The sequence below is a fragment of the Salvelinus fontinalis genome, chromosome 4, assembly GCF_029448725.1.
Source record: "Salvelinus fontinalis isolate EN_2023a chromosome 4, ASM2944872v1, whole genome shotgun sequence".
Classification (NCBI taxonomy): Eukaryota; Metazoa; Chordata; class Actinopteri; order Salmoniformes; family Salmonidae; genus Salvelinus; species Salvelinus fontinalis.
The window spans coordinates 7,355,672-7,372,182 of record NC_074668.1 but is presented as its reverse complement, the minus strand read 5'-3'; the positions used below and the strand labels follow the sequence as shown (position 1 = coordinate 7,372,182).

At 46.0% G+C, this 16,511-nt stretch overlaps 1 protein-coding gene across 2 annotated transcripts in view; it reads right to left on the bottom strand.

The window, feature by feature from the left end:
• Window positions 1–16,511, bottom strand: part of slc4a4a (solute carrier family 4 member 4a) — a 229,552-nt gene that overhangs the window by 156,700 nt on the left and 56,341 nt on the right. For both annotated transcript variants that reach the window (XM_055918665.1, XM_055918664.1), the window contains one exon: window positions 13,872–14,045. In XM_055918665.1, the coding sequence (XP_055774640.1) occupies window positions 13,872–14,045 (174 nt within the window). The remainder of the gene's footprint in view (window positions 1–13,871; window positions 14,046–16,511) is intronic.

Genomic DNA, 16,511 nt, shown 5'->3' with positions numbered 1-16,511 from the left:
GTGTTACTACTATATTGAGGACCAGTCAGTGTTACTACTATATAGAGGACCAGTCAGAGGTCCAGTCAGTGTTACTACTATATAGAGGACCAGTCAGTGTTACTACTATATAGAGGACCAGTCAGTGTTACCACTATATAGAGGACCAGTCAGTGTTACTACTATATAGAGGACCAGTCAGTGTTACTACTATATAGAGGACCAGTTAGAGGACCAGTCAGTGTTACTACTATATAGAGGACCAGTCAGTGTTACTACTATATAGAGGACCAGTCAGAGGACCAGTCAGTGTTACTACTATATAGAGGACCAGTCAGTGTTACTACTATATAGAGGCCCAGTCAGAGGACCAGTCAGTGTTACTACTATATAGAGGTCCAGTCAGAGTTACTACTATATAGAGGTCCAGTCAGTGTTACTACTATATAGAGGACCAGTCAGTGTTACTACTATATAGAGGACCAGTCAGTGTTACTACTATATAGAGGCCCAGTCAGAGGACCAGTCAGTGTTACTACTATATAGAGGACCAGTCAGTGTTACTACTATATAGAGGACCAGTCAGAGGACCAGTCAGTGTTACTACTATATAGAGGACCAGTCAGAGGACCAGTCAGTGTTACTACTATATAGAGGACCAGTCAGTGTTACTACTATATAGAGGACCAGTCAGTGTTACTACTATATAGAGGACCAGTCAGTGTTACTACTATATAGAGGACCAGTCAGTGTTACTACTATATAGAGGACCAGTCAGAGGACCAGTCAGTGTTACTACTATATAGAGGACCAGTCAGTGTTACTACTATATAGAGGACCAGTCAGTGTTACTACTATATAGAGGACCAGTCAGTGTTATTACTATATAGAGGACCAGTCAGAGGACCAGTCAGTGTTACTACTATATAGAGGACCAGTCAGTGTTACTACTATATAGAGGACCAGTCAGAGGACCAGTCAGTGTTACTACTATATAGAGGACCAGTCAGTGTTACTACTATATAGAGGACCAGTCAGTGTTACTACTATATAGAGGACCAGTAAGAGGACCAGTCAGAGTTACTACTATATAGAGGACCAGTCAGTGTTACTACTATATAGAGGACCAGTCAGTGTTACTACTATATAGAGGACCAGTCAGAGGACCAGTCAGTGTTACTACTACAGTATATAGGACTGTTGATAACACACATAGTTCCTTCTATCTGGTACCAAAAAGGACCAGGCAATGTTGAGGACTGTGGTACCATGTTAGCCTCTCTGTCCACCAGTTGCTAAGTGAGCAGGAGGGAGGGAAGGGTGAGCTCAGAGCGAGAGAGGAAAAGGGGAGAGGAAGCACAAAAAGGAGAGATATAAATGAAAATCCCATCGTTCAAATGCATTTCAAAGCTCTGTGCAGTGTAGCCAAGAGCCACAGACACACAAAGAGGACTTTGTCCTGCAGTAGAGGCTCATGGGAAAGGAGAAGGGGGAAGAATGCCTGCTGGCCAGAGAGCTGAGCTGAGCTGCCACTCTCCTGATTTAGTCCTACTCCCACTTCACGCATTACATGCACCCACACAAATACCTCCCTCTCCTCTCTTCCTGCTGTCTTCACAAAGCTACTCTCTAATGGCCTGTTCTTCCTACCATATTCACTGTATACCATCTGGACTTTCTTACCATATTCACTGTATACCATCTGGACTTTACCATATTCACTGTATACCATCTGTACTTTACCATATTCACTGTATACCATCTGGACTTTCCTACCATATTCACTGTATACCAGCTGGACTTTACCATATTTACTGTTCACCATCTGGACTTTACCATATTCACTGTATACCAGCTGGACTTTACCATATTTACTGTTCACCATCTGGACTTTCCTGCCATATTCACTGTATACCATCTGGACTTTCTTACCATATTCACTGTATACCATCTGTACTTTACCATATTCACTGTATACCATCTGGACTTTCCTACCATATTCACTGTATACCAGCTGGACTTTCCTACCATATTCACTGTATACCATCTGGACTTTACCATATTCACTGTATACCATCTGGACTTTACCATATTCACTGTATACCATCTGGACTTTACCATATTCACTGTATACCATCTGGACTTTACCATATTCACTGTATACCATCTGTACTTTACCATATTCACTGTATATGTGAAGACGTATTCCTGTTGTATACGTATACTGTTGGCATGTGAATATTAAATCAACTGGATTGACATGTAAATATTAAATCAACATGATTGACATGTTAGTATTAATCAACATGATTGACATGTTAGTATTAATCAACTGTCACATTGTATAAATGATTGGAGACAGGCGCAGGAATACGTAATAGGGGGTTACAACAGATACAACATGCCATGAAAGGCACGGGGACGAAGCCCAAAACGTATACAAAAACACAGGGATGCAAACCTCTAATAAATACACGGGACGAGACCCGTAATAACAATACACAGAACGAGACCTGTAATAGCGAGTACACAATACACAGAACGAGACCCGTAAGAACAATACACGGGACGAGACCCGTAATAACGAGTACACAATACACAGAACGAGACCCGTAATAACGAGTACACAATACACAGAACGAGACCTGTAATAGCGAGTACACAATACACAGAACGAGACCTGTAATAGCGAGTACACAATACACAGAACGAGACCCGTAATAACGAGTACACAATACACGGGACGAGACCCGTAAGAACAATACACGGGACGAGACCCGTAATAACGAGTACACAATACACAGAACGAGACCCGTAATAACGAGTACACAATACACGGGACGAGACCCGTAAGAACAATACACGGGACGAGACCCGTAATAACGAGTACACAATACACGGGACGAGACCCGTATGAACAATACACGGGACGAGACCCGTAAGAACAATACACGGGACGAGACCCGTAATAACGAGTACACAATACACGGGACGAGACCCGTAAGAACAATACACGGGACGAGACCCGTAATAACGAGTACACAATACACGGGACGAGACCAGTAAGAACAATACACGGGACGAGACCCGTAATAACGAGTACACAATACACGGGACGAGACCAGTAAGAACAATACACGGGACGAGACCCGTAATAACGAGTACACAATACACGGGACGAGACCCGTAAGAACAATACACAGAACAAGACCCGTAATAACGAGTACACAATACACGGGACGAGACCCGTAAGAACAATACACGGGACGAGACCCGTAATAACGAGTACACAATACACGGGACGAGACCCGTAAGAACAATACACAGAACGAGACCCGTAATAACGAGTACACAATACACGGGACGAGACCCGTAAGAACAATACACAGAACGAGACCTGTAATAACGAGTACACAATACACGGGACGAGACCCGTAAGAACAATACACAGAACGAGACCCGTAATAACGAGTACCCAATACATGCAGCAAGAAAGCCGAAACAACAAAGCGCAGATACTCACAGACCAACGGACATGGAATAAATAACCGACAAGACAATGGTGAACAGAGGGCACATATATACAATTACTAATCAGGGGGAATGGGAACCAGGTGTGCGTAATGAGAGACAGTTCAGTGACGTCTAGAGGCCTCTGGTACTCTGGTACTGTTGCACGGAATGAGCAGCAATACCGGGGGAATCCGTGACATCAACATGCTTGGCAAGTAAATATGAATCAACATGATTGGCATGTAAATATGAATCTAAATGATTGGCATGTAAATATGAATCTAAATGATTGGCATGTAAATATGAATCTAAATGATTGGCATGTAAATATGAATCAACATGATTGGCATGTAAATATGAATCTAAATGATTGGCATGTAAATATGAATCTAAATGACTGGCATGTAAATATAAATCAACATGATTGGCATGTAAATATGAATCAACATGATTGGCATGTAAATATGAATCAAAATGATTGGCATGTAAGTGATCACCTGGATACATTGCTGATGACTGCTGGACTGTTCATTAATCACGGTACTCCATTTTGTTTGTTTTGATTTTCTGTTGGCCCCAGCCTCGAACTCAGGCCCTGTGTGTAGTTAACTGATCCTCCCTGTCCATTCATCGCCATTTTACCTGTTGTTGTTGTTTTAGCTGATTAGCTGTTGTTGTCTTAGCTAGCTCTCCCAATCAACACCTGTGATTGCTTTATGCCTCACTTTATGTCTCTCTCTAATCTCAATATGCCTTGTATACTGTTGTTTAGGTTAGTTATCATTGTTTTATTTTTACTGCAGAGCCCCTAGCCCCACTCAACATTCCTCAGATACCTCTTTTGTCCCACCTCCCACACATGGTGTGACCTCACCTAGCATAACTAGTGCCTCCAGAGATGCAACCGCTCTTATCATCACTCAATGCCTAGGTTTACCTCCACTGTACCCGCACCCTACCATACCCCTGTCTGTACATTATGCCCTGAATCTATTCTACCACGCCCAGAAATCTGCTCCTTTTATTCTCTGTCCCCAACGCACTAGACGACCAGTTTTGATAGCCTTTAGCCGTACCCTCATCTTACTCCTCCTCTGTTCCTCGGGTGATGTAGAGGTTAACACAGGCCCTGTGTGTCCCCAGGCGCTCTCATTTGTTGACTTATGTAACCGTAAAAGCCTTAGTATATGAATGTTAGCATCAGAAGCCTCCTCCCTAAGTTTGTTTTACTCACTGCTTTAGCACACTCCGTCAACCCTGATGTCCTTGCTGTGTCTGAATCCTGGCTTAGGAAGGCCACCAAAAATTCTGAGATTTCCATCCCCAACTACAACATTTTCCATCAAGATAGAACTGCCAAAGGGGGAGGAGTTGCAATCTACTGCAGAGATAGCCTGCAAAGTTCTGTCATACTTTCCAGGTCTATGCCCAAACAGTTCGAGCTTCTAATTAAAAAAATGTATCTCTCCAGAAATAAGTCTCTCACTGTTGCCGCCTGTTATAGACCCCCCTCAGCTCCCAGCTGTGCCCTGGACACCATATGTGAATTGATTGCCCCCCATCTATCTTCAGAGTTCGTTCTTTTAGGTGACCTAAACTGGGATATGCTTAATTAACACCCCGGCCTTTCTAAAATCTAAGCTAGATGCCCTAAATCTCACACAAATCATCAAGGAACCCAACAGGTACAACCCTAAATACGTAAACATGGGCACCCTCATAGATATTATCCTGACCAACTTGCCCTCCAAATACACCTCTGCTTTCTTCAACCAAGATCTCAGCGATCACTGCCTCATTGCCTGCATCCGTTATGGGTCCGCGGTCAAACGACCACCCCTCATCACTGTCAAACGCTCCATGAAACACTTCTGCGAGCAGGCCTTTCTAATCGACCTGGCCCGGGTACCCTGGAAGGATATTGACCTCATCCCGTCAGTTGAGGATGCCTGGTTGTTCTTTAAAAGTAATTTCCTCACCATCTTAAATAAGCATGCCCCTTTCAAAAAATGTAGAACTAAGAACAGATAGCCCTTGGTTCACTCCAGACCTGACTGCCCTCGACCAGTACAAAAACATCCTGTGGCGTACTGCACTAGCATCGAATAGTCCCCGCGATATGTCACTTTTCAGGGAAGTCAGAAACCAATACACACAGTCAGTTAGGAAAGCAAAGGCTAGCTTTTTCAAACAGAAATGTGCATCCTGTAGCTCTAACTCCAAACATTTCTGGGACACTGTAAAGTCCATGGAAAATAACAGCACCACCTCCCAGCTGCCCACTGCACTGAGGCTAGGAAACACTGTCACCACCGATAAATCCACAATAATCGAGAATTTCAATAAGGATTTCTCTACGGCTGGTCATGCTTTCCTCCTGGCTACCCCAACCCCAGCCAACAGCTCCACACCCCCCACAGCTACTTGCCCAAGCCTCTCCAGCTTCTCCTTCACCCAAATCCAGATAGCTGATGTTCTGAAAGAGCTGCAAAACCTGGACCCGTACAAATCAGCTGGGCTAGACAATCTGGACCCTCTCCTTCTAAAATGAACCGCCGCCATTGTTGCTAACCCCTACTACTAGTATGTTCAACCTCTCTTTCATATCGTACGAGATTCCTAAAGATTGGAAAGCTGCCGTGTTCATCCCCCTCTTCAAAAGGGAAGACACTCTAGACCAAAACTGTTACAGACCTATATCCATCCTGCCCTGCCTTTCTAAAGTCTTCGAAAGCCAAGTTAACAAACAGATCACTGACCCTTTCAAATCCCACCATACCTTCTCTGGTGTGCAACTCGGTTTCCGAGCTGGTCACGGGTGCACCTCAGCCACACTCAAGGTACTAAACGATATCATAACTGCCATCGATAAAAGACTGTACTGTGCAGCTGTCTTCATCGACCTGGCCAAGGATTTCGACTCTGTCAATCACCATATTCTTATCGGCAGACTCAACAATCTGGATCTCTGGCAGTCTCTATGGAGGTACAACAGGGCTCAATTCTCGGGCCAACTCTTTTCTCTGTATACATCAATGAGATCGCTCTTGCTGCGGGTGATTCCTTGATCCACCTCTACACAGACGACACCATTCTGTATACATCTGGCCCTTCTTTGGACACTGTATTAACAAACCTCCAAACAAGCTTCAATGCCATACAACACTCCTTCCATGGCCTCCAACTGCTCTTAAACGCTAGTAAAACTAAATGCATGCTCTTCAACCGATCGCTCCCCGCAACCGCCCACTCGACTAACATCACTACTCTGGACGGTTCTGACTAGAATATGTGGACAACAACAAATACCTAGGTGTCTGGTTAGACTGTAAACTCTCCTTCCAGACTCACATTAAAGTTAAATCTAGAATTGGCTTCCTATTTCGCAACAAAGCCTCCTTCACTCATGCTGCCAAACATACCCTCGCAAAACTGACTATCCTACCGATCCTCGACTTCGGCGATGTCATTTACAAAATAGCCTCCAACACTCTACTCGGCAAACTGGAAGCAGTCTATCACATTGCCATCCGTTTTGTCACCAAAGCCCCATATACCACCCACCACTGCGACCTACATGCTCACATCGGCTGGCGTGAGCATACTGGACCATATGTGTGGGCCAGTGGGATCACACATATGGCGAATGGGTCTTGCGACATATTCGTTGCAAGACCCACTGGCTCCAGGTCATCTATAAGTCTTTGCTAGGTAAAACTCCGCCTTATCTCAGCTCACTGTTCACCATAACAACACCCACCCGTAGCACGCGCTCCAGCAGGTTTATCTCACTGTTCATCCCCAAAGCCAACACCACCTTTGGCCGCCATTCCTTCCAGTTCTCTGCTGCCAATGACTGGAACAAATTGCAAAGATCGCTGAAGTTGGAGACTTATATCTCCCTCACTAACTTCAAGCATCAGCTATCTGAGCAGCTTACCGATCGCTGCAGCTGTACATAGCCCATCTGTAAATAGCCCACCCAACAACCTACCTCATCCCCATATTGTTTTTATTTACTTTTTTGCTCTTTTGCACACCAGTATTTCTACTTGCACATCATCATCTGCACATGTATCACTTCAGTGTTAATTTGCTAAATTGTAATTACTTCGCTACTATGGCCTATTTATTGCCTTACCTCCTCACTCCAATTGCACACACTGTATATATACTTTTTTTCTATTGTGTTATTGACTGTACGTTTGTTTGTCCTATGTGTAACTCTGTGTTGTTTTTTGTCGCACTGCTTTGCTTTATCTTGGCCAGGTCGCAGTTGTAAATGAGAACTTGTTCTCAACTAGCCTACCTGGTTAAATAAAGGTTTGTCACGTTCCTGACCTATTTTTATGTTATTTTGATTATGTTTAGTTGGTCAGGGCGTGAGTTGGGGTGGGCATTGTATGTTGTGTGTGTTTTGTTTAGTCTATGGGTGTTGTATTGTGTATGGGATAGATAATTGTGAGGTTGTCTAGTTATGTCTATGGCTGCCTAGATTGGGTCTCAATCAGAGACAGCTGTCATTCATTTGTCTCTGATTGGGAGCCATATTTAAGGTAGCCATAGGCAGTAGGCTTTTGTGGGTAGTTGTCTTGTTTAACGTTTGTTGCTTGTCTGGGCACTTGCGTTATTTAGCTTCACGATCATTTGTTGTTGTTTTGTTTGTTTGTAATAGTGTTTTGGTTTCATGTTCATCTTCGTTCATTTATTAAAAGAAGATGGCTTATTTTCCTCATGCTGCGTTTTGGTCCGAATCTCTTCCACACGATCGTGACAGAACTACCCACCACAACAGGACCAAGCGGATTGAGGAAGGAGAAAAGGAACTAAAACAATGGAGAGAAGAGGAATGGAGTTGGGAGCAAATTTTCAATGGAGAAGGACCCTGGGCTAAGGTTGGTGTGAATCGCCGCTTGCGGGAGGAGAAGAAGGCAGCCACAGCCCAGGAGCGCTGGTATGAGGAGGCAGCACGTAAGAGAGGCTGGAAGCCCGAGAGGCTCACCCAAAAATTTCTTGGTTGGTGTGAATCGCCGCTTGCGGGAGGAGAAGAAGGCAGCCACAGCCCAGGAGCACTGGTATGAGGAGGCAGCACGTAAGAGAGGCTGGAAGCCTGAGAGGCTCACCCAAAAATTTCTTGGGGGGGGGGGGGGCTAAAGGGGAGTGTGGCGAAGCCGGGTTGGGTACCTGAGCCAACTCCCCGGGCTTACCGTGGAGTAAGAGGGCGTCGTACTGGTCAGACACCGTGTTATGCGGTAAAGCGCACGGTGTCCCCAGTACGCGTGCTTAGCCCAGTGCGGGCTATTCCACCTTGCCGCACTGGGAGGGCTAGGTTGGGCATCGAGCCGGATGCCATGAAGCCGGCCCAACGTATCTGGCCTCCAGTACGTCTCCTCGGGCCGGTGTACATGGCACCAGCCTTACAGGTGGTGTCCCCGGTTCGCCTGCATAGCCCAGTGCGGGCTATTCCACCTCGCCGCACTGGCAGGGCTACGGGGATCATTCAACCTGGTAAGGTTGGGGAGGCTCGGTGCTCAAGAGCACGTGTCCTCCTTCACGGTCCGGTATATCCGGCGCCACCTTCCCACCCCAGTCCAGTACCACCAGTGCCTACACCACGCACCAGGCTTCCAGTGCATCTCCAGAGCCCTGTTCCTCTTCCACGCACTCTCCCTAAGGTGCGTGCCCTCAGCCCGGTACCTCCAGTTCCGGTACCACGCACCAGGCCTAGAGTGTGCCACGAGAGTCCAGTGTGCCCTGTTGTTGTTCCCCGCACTAGCCTGAAGGTGCGTGTCCTTAGCCCGGTACCTCCAGTTCCGGTACCACGCACCAGGCCTACAGTGCGTCTCAGCCGGCCAGAGTCTGCCGTCTGCCCAGCGGCGCCTGAACTGCCCGTCTGCCCAGCGGCGCCTGAACTGCCCGTCTGCCCAGCGGCGCCTGAACTGCCCGTCTGCCCAACGCCGTCTGAACTGTCCGTCTGCCATGAGCCTGCAAAGCCGCCCGTCTGCCATGAGCCTGCAAAGCCGCCCGTCTGCCATGAGCCTACAGAGCCGTCCGCCAGACAGGAGCCGCTAGAGCCGTCCGCCAGACCGGATCAGCTAGAGCCTTCCGCCAGACCGGATCAGCCAGAGCCTTCCGCCAGACCGGATCAGCCAGAGCCTTCCGCCAGACCGGATCAGCCAGAGCCTTCCGCCAGACCGGATCAGCCAGAGCCTTCCGCCAGACCGGATCAGCCAGAGCCTTCCGCCAGACCGGATCAGCCAGAGCCTTCCGCCAGACCGGATCAGCCAGAGCCTTCCGCCAGATCTGACCAGCCAGAGCCGTCAGCCAGCCATGACCAGCCAGAGCCGTCAGCCAGCCATGACCAGCCAGAGCCGTCAGCCAGCCATGACCAGCCAGAGCCGTCAGCCAGCCAGGACCCGCCAGCCAGCCAGGATCCGCCAGCCAGTCCGGAGCTGGCGTCCCTCAGCCCGGAGCTGCCGTCCCTCAGCCCGGAGCTGCCGTCCCTCAGCCCGGAGCTGCCGTCCCTCAGCCCGGAGCTGCCGTCCCTCATCCCGGTGCTGCCCCTTATCCCGATGCTGCCCCTTCAGTTAGGTGGGTTTAGTTGGAGGGTGGTCATTGGGTGGGGGATACGGAAGCGGGGAGTGACTATGGTGGTGTGGGGACAGCGTCCAGAGCCGGAGCCACCACCGTGGACAGATGCCCACCCAGACCCTCCCCTAGACTTTTGGTGGTGCGTTCGGAGTACGCACCTTGAGGGGGGGGTTATGTCACGTTCCTGACCTATTTTTATGTTATTTTGATTATGTTTAGTTGGTCAGGGCGTGAGTTGGGGTGGGCATTGTATGTTGTGTGTGTTTTGTTTAGTCTATGGGTGTTGTATTGTGTATGGGATAGATAATTGTGAGGTTGTCTAGTTATGTCTATGGCTGCCTAGATTGGGTCTCAATCAGAGACAGCTGTCATTCATTTGTCTCTGATTGGGAGCCATATTTAAGGTAGCCATAGGCAGTAGGCTTTTGTGGGTAGTTGTCTTGTTTAACGTTTGTTGCTTGTCTGGGCACTTGCGTTATTTAGCTTCACGATCATTTGTTGTTGTTTTGTTTGTTTGTAATAGTGTTTTGGTTTCATGTTCATCTTCGTTCATTTATTAAAAGAAGATGGCTTATTTTCCTCATGCTGCGTTTTGGTCCGAATCTCTTCCACACGATCGTGACAAGGTTCAATCAAAATAATATATTTTAGGCAGATTAACAATGACATCACTGGCCTACAATAGATTAAAGGAATAACTATCAAATGAGATCTAACTCACAAGACTATTTACGGCTTAAGTTGTATTAATTAAATGCAAATCATATCTGCATCAATATGTTGTGTTTTACTAGGTTATATTTGGGTACAACTAAATAGCCTACTGTAAATCAAGATTGAAGACACAGGATATTGCATGTCTGTGGTTCACAAAGCAGCTGGGATCAGACCCTGGTCTCTGCTTACCCTCACCATAGCAGGAGGTCTGTACTGTGTTGGTTTGTAGGCAGGGGATATGGGCCCTAACCCCCAGGACAAATGGGGAGGTGTTTTATTCAGGCAGAGGTTAAGAGATGCTGAGAATCTTTCCAAGACAGGCATCTCTATGCAACAACAAAATGTTTCAGAGAATTTGTTTGTTTTTTTCCTCAGTGCTAGGGACAGATGTCAGATGTGGCCTTTAACCCCACATACATAGCTTGCCCCACTATAACTGTGTCAAACCAAATACTGTAGTGTTCATAGCCAGTATTGTATTGTTTTGTGAGTATATTTAATCAATAAATCCCGAGGAGGTGTGGTATATGGCTAATATACCATGGCTAAGGGATGTTCTTAGGCCCGATGCAGCGACAGCATACAGCCCTTAGAAGTGGTATATCAGCCATACACCACAACCCCCCGGGATTTATTATTTATCTAACCCTAACCCTAACACCACAACCCCCCTAACCCTAACCCTAACACCCCAACCCTAACCCTAACCCTAACACCCTAACCCTAACCCTAAACCCTAAACCCTAACCCTAACCCCTAACCCTAACCCTAACCCTAACCCTAATCCTAACCCTAACCCTAACACCACAACCCCCCTAACCCTAACCCTAACACCCCAACCCTAACCCTAACCCTAACACCCTAACCCTAACCCTAACCCCTAACCCTAACCCTAACCCTAATCCTAACCCTAATCCTAACACCACAACCCCCCGAGGTGCCTCGTTGTTATTAAGAACTGGTTTAACAACAAAATTATAACACAAAAAAGACATGTTTTGTCATATCTGTGGTACACGGTCTGATATACAACAGCTTTCAGCCAATCAGATTCTATATTATAAACCACTCGGTTTATAATATAGTTCATAGTACACTTAATTAACAGCTACAGTGATGATGGAGGACATTCCATTATAGCTTCTCAAACAAATCCAAACTCTACACCCGTATCAAATTATCCACCTGTATCAAATTCTCCACCTGTATCAAATTATCCACCTGTATCAAATTCTCCACCTGTATCAAACTCTCCACCTGTATCAAACTCTCCACCTGTATCAAATTATCCACCTGTATCAAATTCTCCACCTGTATCAAACTCTCCACCTGTATCAAACTCTACACCTGTATCAAACTCTACACCTGTATCAAACTCTCCACCTGTATCAAACTCTACACCTGTATCAAACTCTCCACCTGTATCAAATTCTCCACCTGTATCAAACTCTCCACCTGTATCAAACTCTACACCTGTATCAAACTCTCCACCTGTATCAAACTCTACACCTGTATCAAACTCTCCACCTGTATCAAACTCTCCACCTGTATCAAACTCTACACCTGTATCAAACTCTCCACCTGTATCAAACTCTACACCTGTATCAAACTCTACACCTGTATCAAACTCTACACCTGTATCAAACTCTCCACCTGTATCAAACTCTACAGCTGTATCAAACTCTACACCTGTTACAAACTCTCCACCTGTATCAAACTCTACAGCTGTATCAAACTCTACACCTGTATCAAACTCTCCACCTGTATCAAACTCTACACCTGTATCAAACTACACAGCCGTATCAAACTCTACACCTGTATAAAACTCTACACCTGTATCAAACTACACAGCCGTATCAAACTCTACACCTGTATCAAACTCTACACCTGTATCAAACTCTACACCTGTATAAAACTCTACACCTGTATCAAACTACACAGCCGTATCAAACTCTACAGCCGTATTAAACTCTACAACCGTATCAGATTCCTTGTGCATCAGTGTTGAGTGTAACAGTGTGGATTACCCCTGGCTGTTATCAGCAACACAGACGGTGTTTTCTTGAATCACTAAACAGCTGAGTAAAGCCTTGTCCATCTGCAGACGGCCAGACTCCACGCAGAGCAACACAGCAACCAACACAAAGGTCTACACAGCAACCAACACAAAGGTCTACACTTAAACCAACACATATCAAAGGCACCACATTAACCAACACATAGCAAAGGTCTAACATATACATTGACTTTCCCTCTCCCCCAACCCCTCTGTCAATTTCACTCCTTATCTCTCCCCCCTCTCTCTATCTCTCTACAACCCTCTCTAATCTGTAGACTAATCCTAAACCTCTCTAGTATATAGACCAATCCTAACCCTCTCACTAGTCTGTAGACTAACCCTAACCCTCTCTAGTCTGTAGACTAATCATAACCCTCTCTAGTCTGTAGACTAACCCTAACCCTCTCTAGTCTGTAGACTAATCATAACCCTCTCTAGTCTGTAGACCAACCCTAACCCTCGCTAGTATATAGACCAACACTAACCCTCTCTAGTCTGTAGACCAACACTAACCCTCTCTAGTCTGTAGACCAACACTAACCCTCTCTAGTCTGTAGACCAACACTAACCCTCTCTAGTCTGTAGACCAACTCTAAACCTCTCTAGTCTGTAGACTAACCCTAACCCTCTCTAGTCTGTAGACCAACACTAACCCTCTCTAGTCTGTCCAAACACATTCGTCCCCCTACCGGGCTATCCCACGGATTGGCTCAGCCAATCCTTCTCATTGAGTTAAGTGTGCAGTGATTGGCAGATCGAGTGGAGTGAGCAGTTATTGGCTGACAGTGGAGTGAGCAGTTATTGGCTGACAGTGTAGTGAGCAATGATTGGCTGACTGAGTGTTGTCAGCAGATTTGGGGGTCACCTCAAGCCTTTGTTAGGGCCAGGGAGTGTTAGTTGTTCTGAAAAGCAGCTCTGCTGCCCTGAGAGACGTTTCGGCCGGTAATCTCTGCTGCCAGGGAGATGGCCGAAGCCGGTAATCTGTCCTGACGTGTATTTTAGCAGCACTTACTGAGCGGTTTGAGGATGCTGTTGCTGGCCTCATCGTTGTTTTCTGTGTTGGACCTGTCAGAGGCGTTCTCCGTCAGATGATCCTTCCTGTCCTTGTGGCTGCCTCTCCGGCGTTGACGTCTCCGACGCCGGTAGCTCTTGGGCATCTGCACTCCGATGTAGATGGTGTGGTGACCTGGATGGAAGAGAAAGACAATGGGTTAGGGTTAACAATGGGTTAGGGTTAACAATGGGTTAGGGTTAACAATGGGTTAGGGTTAACAATGGGTTAGGGTTAACAATGGGTTAGGGTTAACAATAGGTTATGATTAACAATAGGTTAGGGTTAACAATAGGTTATGATTAACAATGGGTTAGGGTTAACAATGGGTTAGGGTTAGACGGTGGGTTATGACTGGCATCAGCAATGTTGGGCAAGGGTACCAAGGCTGGCACACGAGGGCATTTGCATTGGCACACCAGGCATGAAATTCCAGTGTTTGGATTGACAAAATTGCATTCTACCAGGTTGGAGATTTGGTCACCTTTCCACCAAGGGAGCATGTAAATAAATACCAACCCTTCCTAAATGCAGGTTATACAGGAACATGCTCAGAAGGTGTTGTCTAGGCCAGACATAGAAGTTGGCCTCCAGCTGTCAAATCAAATATTTTGGCCGTGAAGAAATAACAGGTAGCAGTGACGTTTCAATGTTTGTCTCCACTTGCAATCAGATCTCCAGAGGGTATTATTAACACGGCTGCTCACATTCCTTAAAGGCATAGTTTTGGATTCTGGTAATATCTACTTCCCCCAGAGTCAGACGAACTTGTGGATCTTTTTGAGGACCTTTTATGTCTCTGCGTGCCGTTTAAAGGAAGTTGCTATGCTAACTAGTATTAGCGCAATGACTGGATGTTTCTGTAGACTAGTTAGCATTGACTCGCGAAACTACCTCTAACTTACTTCATTCAGGACGCAGAGACATACATATGGTATCCACGAGTTCATCTGACTCTGGAGAAGTATAACTATTCTATAAGGAATGTGGGCAGTCTGGAGGTTTGACTGCAAGTGCCAAAATCCAAAACTATCCCTTTAAGGTTGTGCTGTACTGTAACCCTACCTATCTATTTTACATTTTAGTAATTTAGCAGACGGTCTTAACTAGAGCAATTTACAGGTGTAATTAGGGTTAAGTGCCTTGCTCAAGGGCACATCAACAGATTGTTAATTTAGTCGGCTCTGGGATTTGAATTTAAGGGGAAACCTTTTGGTAACGTCTAAGGGAGAGGTCACAGCTTTTAACCAGACTAGTGTCTGTAAATAACCTCTACATGAGCTCCATGTGAGACCTCGTCCAGGAGACATATTCAGTGTAAACTGGAAACCACATATCCTGAGGCTGCATTTATTGTAGCTGGGGATTTTAACAAGGCTAATCTGAAAACAAGGCTCCGTAAAATTTGATCAGCATATCGAATGCGCGACCCGGGCTGGTAAAACCCTGGATCATTGTTATTCTAACTTCCGTGACGCGTACAAGGCCCTCCCCCGCCCTTCTTTTGGCAAATCTGACCACGACTCCATTTTGTTGCTCCAATCCTATAGACAGAAACTAAAACAGGAAATGCCTGTCATGTCTGTTCAATACTGGTCCGACCAATCTGATTCCACGCTTCAAGATTGCTTCAATAACGAGGACTGTGCTGTTAGACCTCGTCCTAGAGACATGTTCAGTGCTGTTAGACCTCGTCCTGGAGACATATTCAGTGCTGTTTGACCTCGTCCTAGAGACATATTCAGTGCTGTTAGACCTCGTCCTAGAGACATATTCTGTGCTGTTTGACCTCGTCCTAGAGACATATTCAATGCTGTTTGACCTCGTCCTGGTGACATATTCAGTGCTGTTAGACCTCGTCCTAGAGACATATTCAGTGCTGTTAAACCTCGTCCTGGAGACATATTCAGTGCTGTTAGACCTCGTCCTAGAGACATATTCTGTGCTGTTTGACCTCGTCCTAGAGACATATTCAATGCTGTTTGACCTCGTCCTGGAGACATATTCAGTGCTGTTAGACCTTGTCCTAGAGACATATTCTATGCTGTTAGACCTCGTCCTAGAGACATATTCAGTGCTGTTAGACCTCGTCCTGGAGACATATTCAGTGCTGTTTGACCTTGTCCTAGAGACATATTCAGTGCTGTTAGACCTTGTCCTGGAGACATATTCAGTGCTGTTAGACCTTGTGCTGGAGACATATTCAGTGCTGTTAAACCTTGTCCTGGAGACATATTCAGTGCTGTTAGACCTCGTCCTAGAGACATATTCAGTGCTGTTAGACCTTGTCCTGGAGACATATTCAGTGCTGTTTGACCTTGTCCTAGAGACATATTCAGTGCTGTTAGACGTTGTCCTAGAGACATATTCAGTGCTGTTAGACCTCGTCCTAGAGACATATTCAGTGCTGTTAGACCTCGTCCTAGAGACATATTCAGTGCTGTTAGACCTTGTCCTAGAGACATATTCAGTGTTGTTAGACCTCGTCCTAGAGACATATTCAGTGCTGTTAGACCTCGTCCTAGAGACATATTCAGTGCTGTTTGACCTTGTCCTAGAGACATATTCAGTGCTGTTTGACCTCGTCCTAGAGACATATTC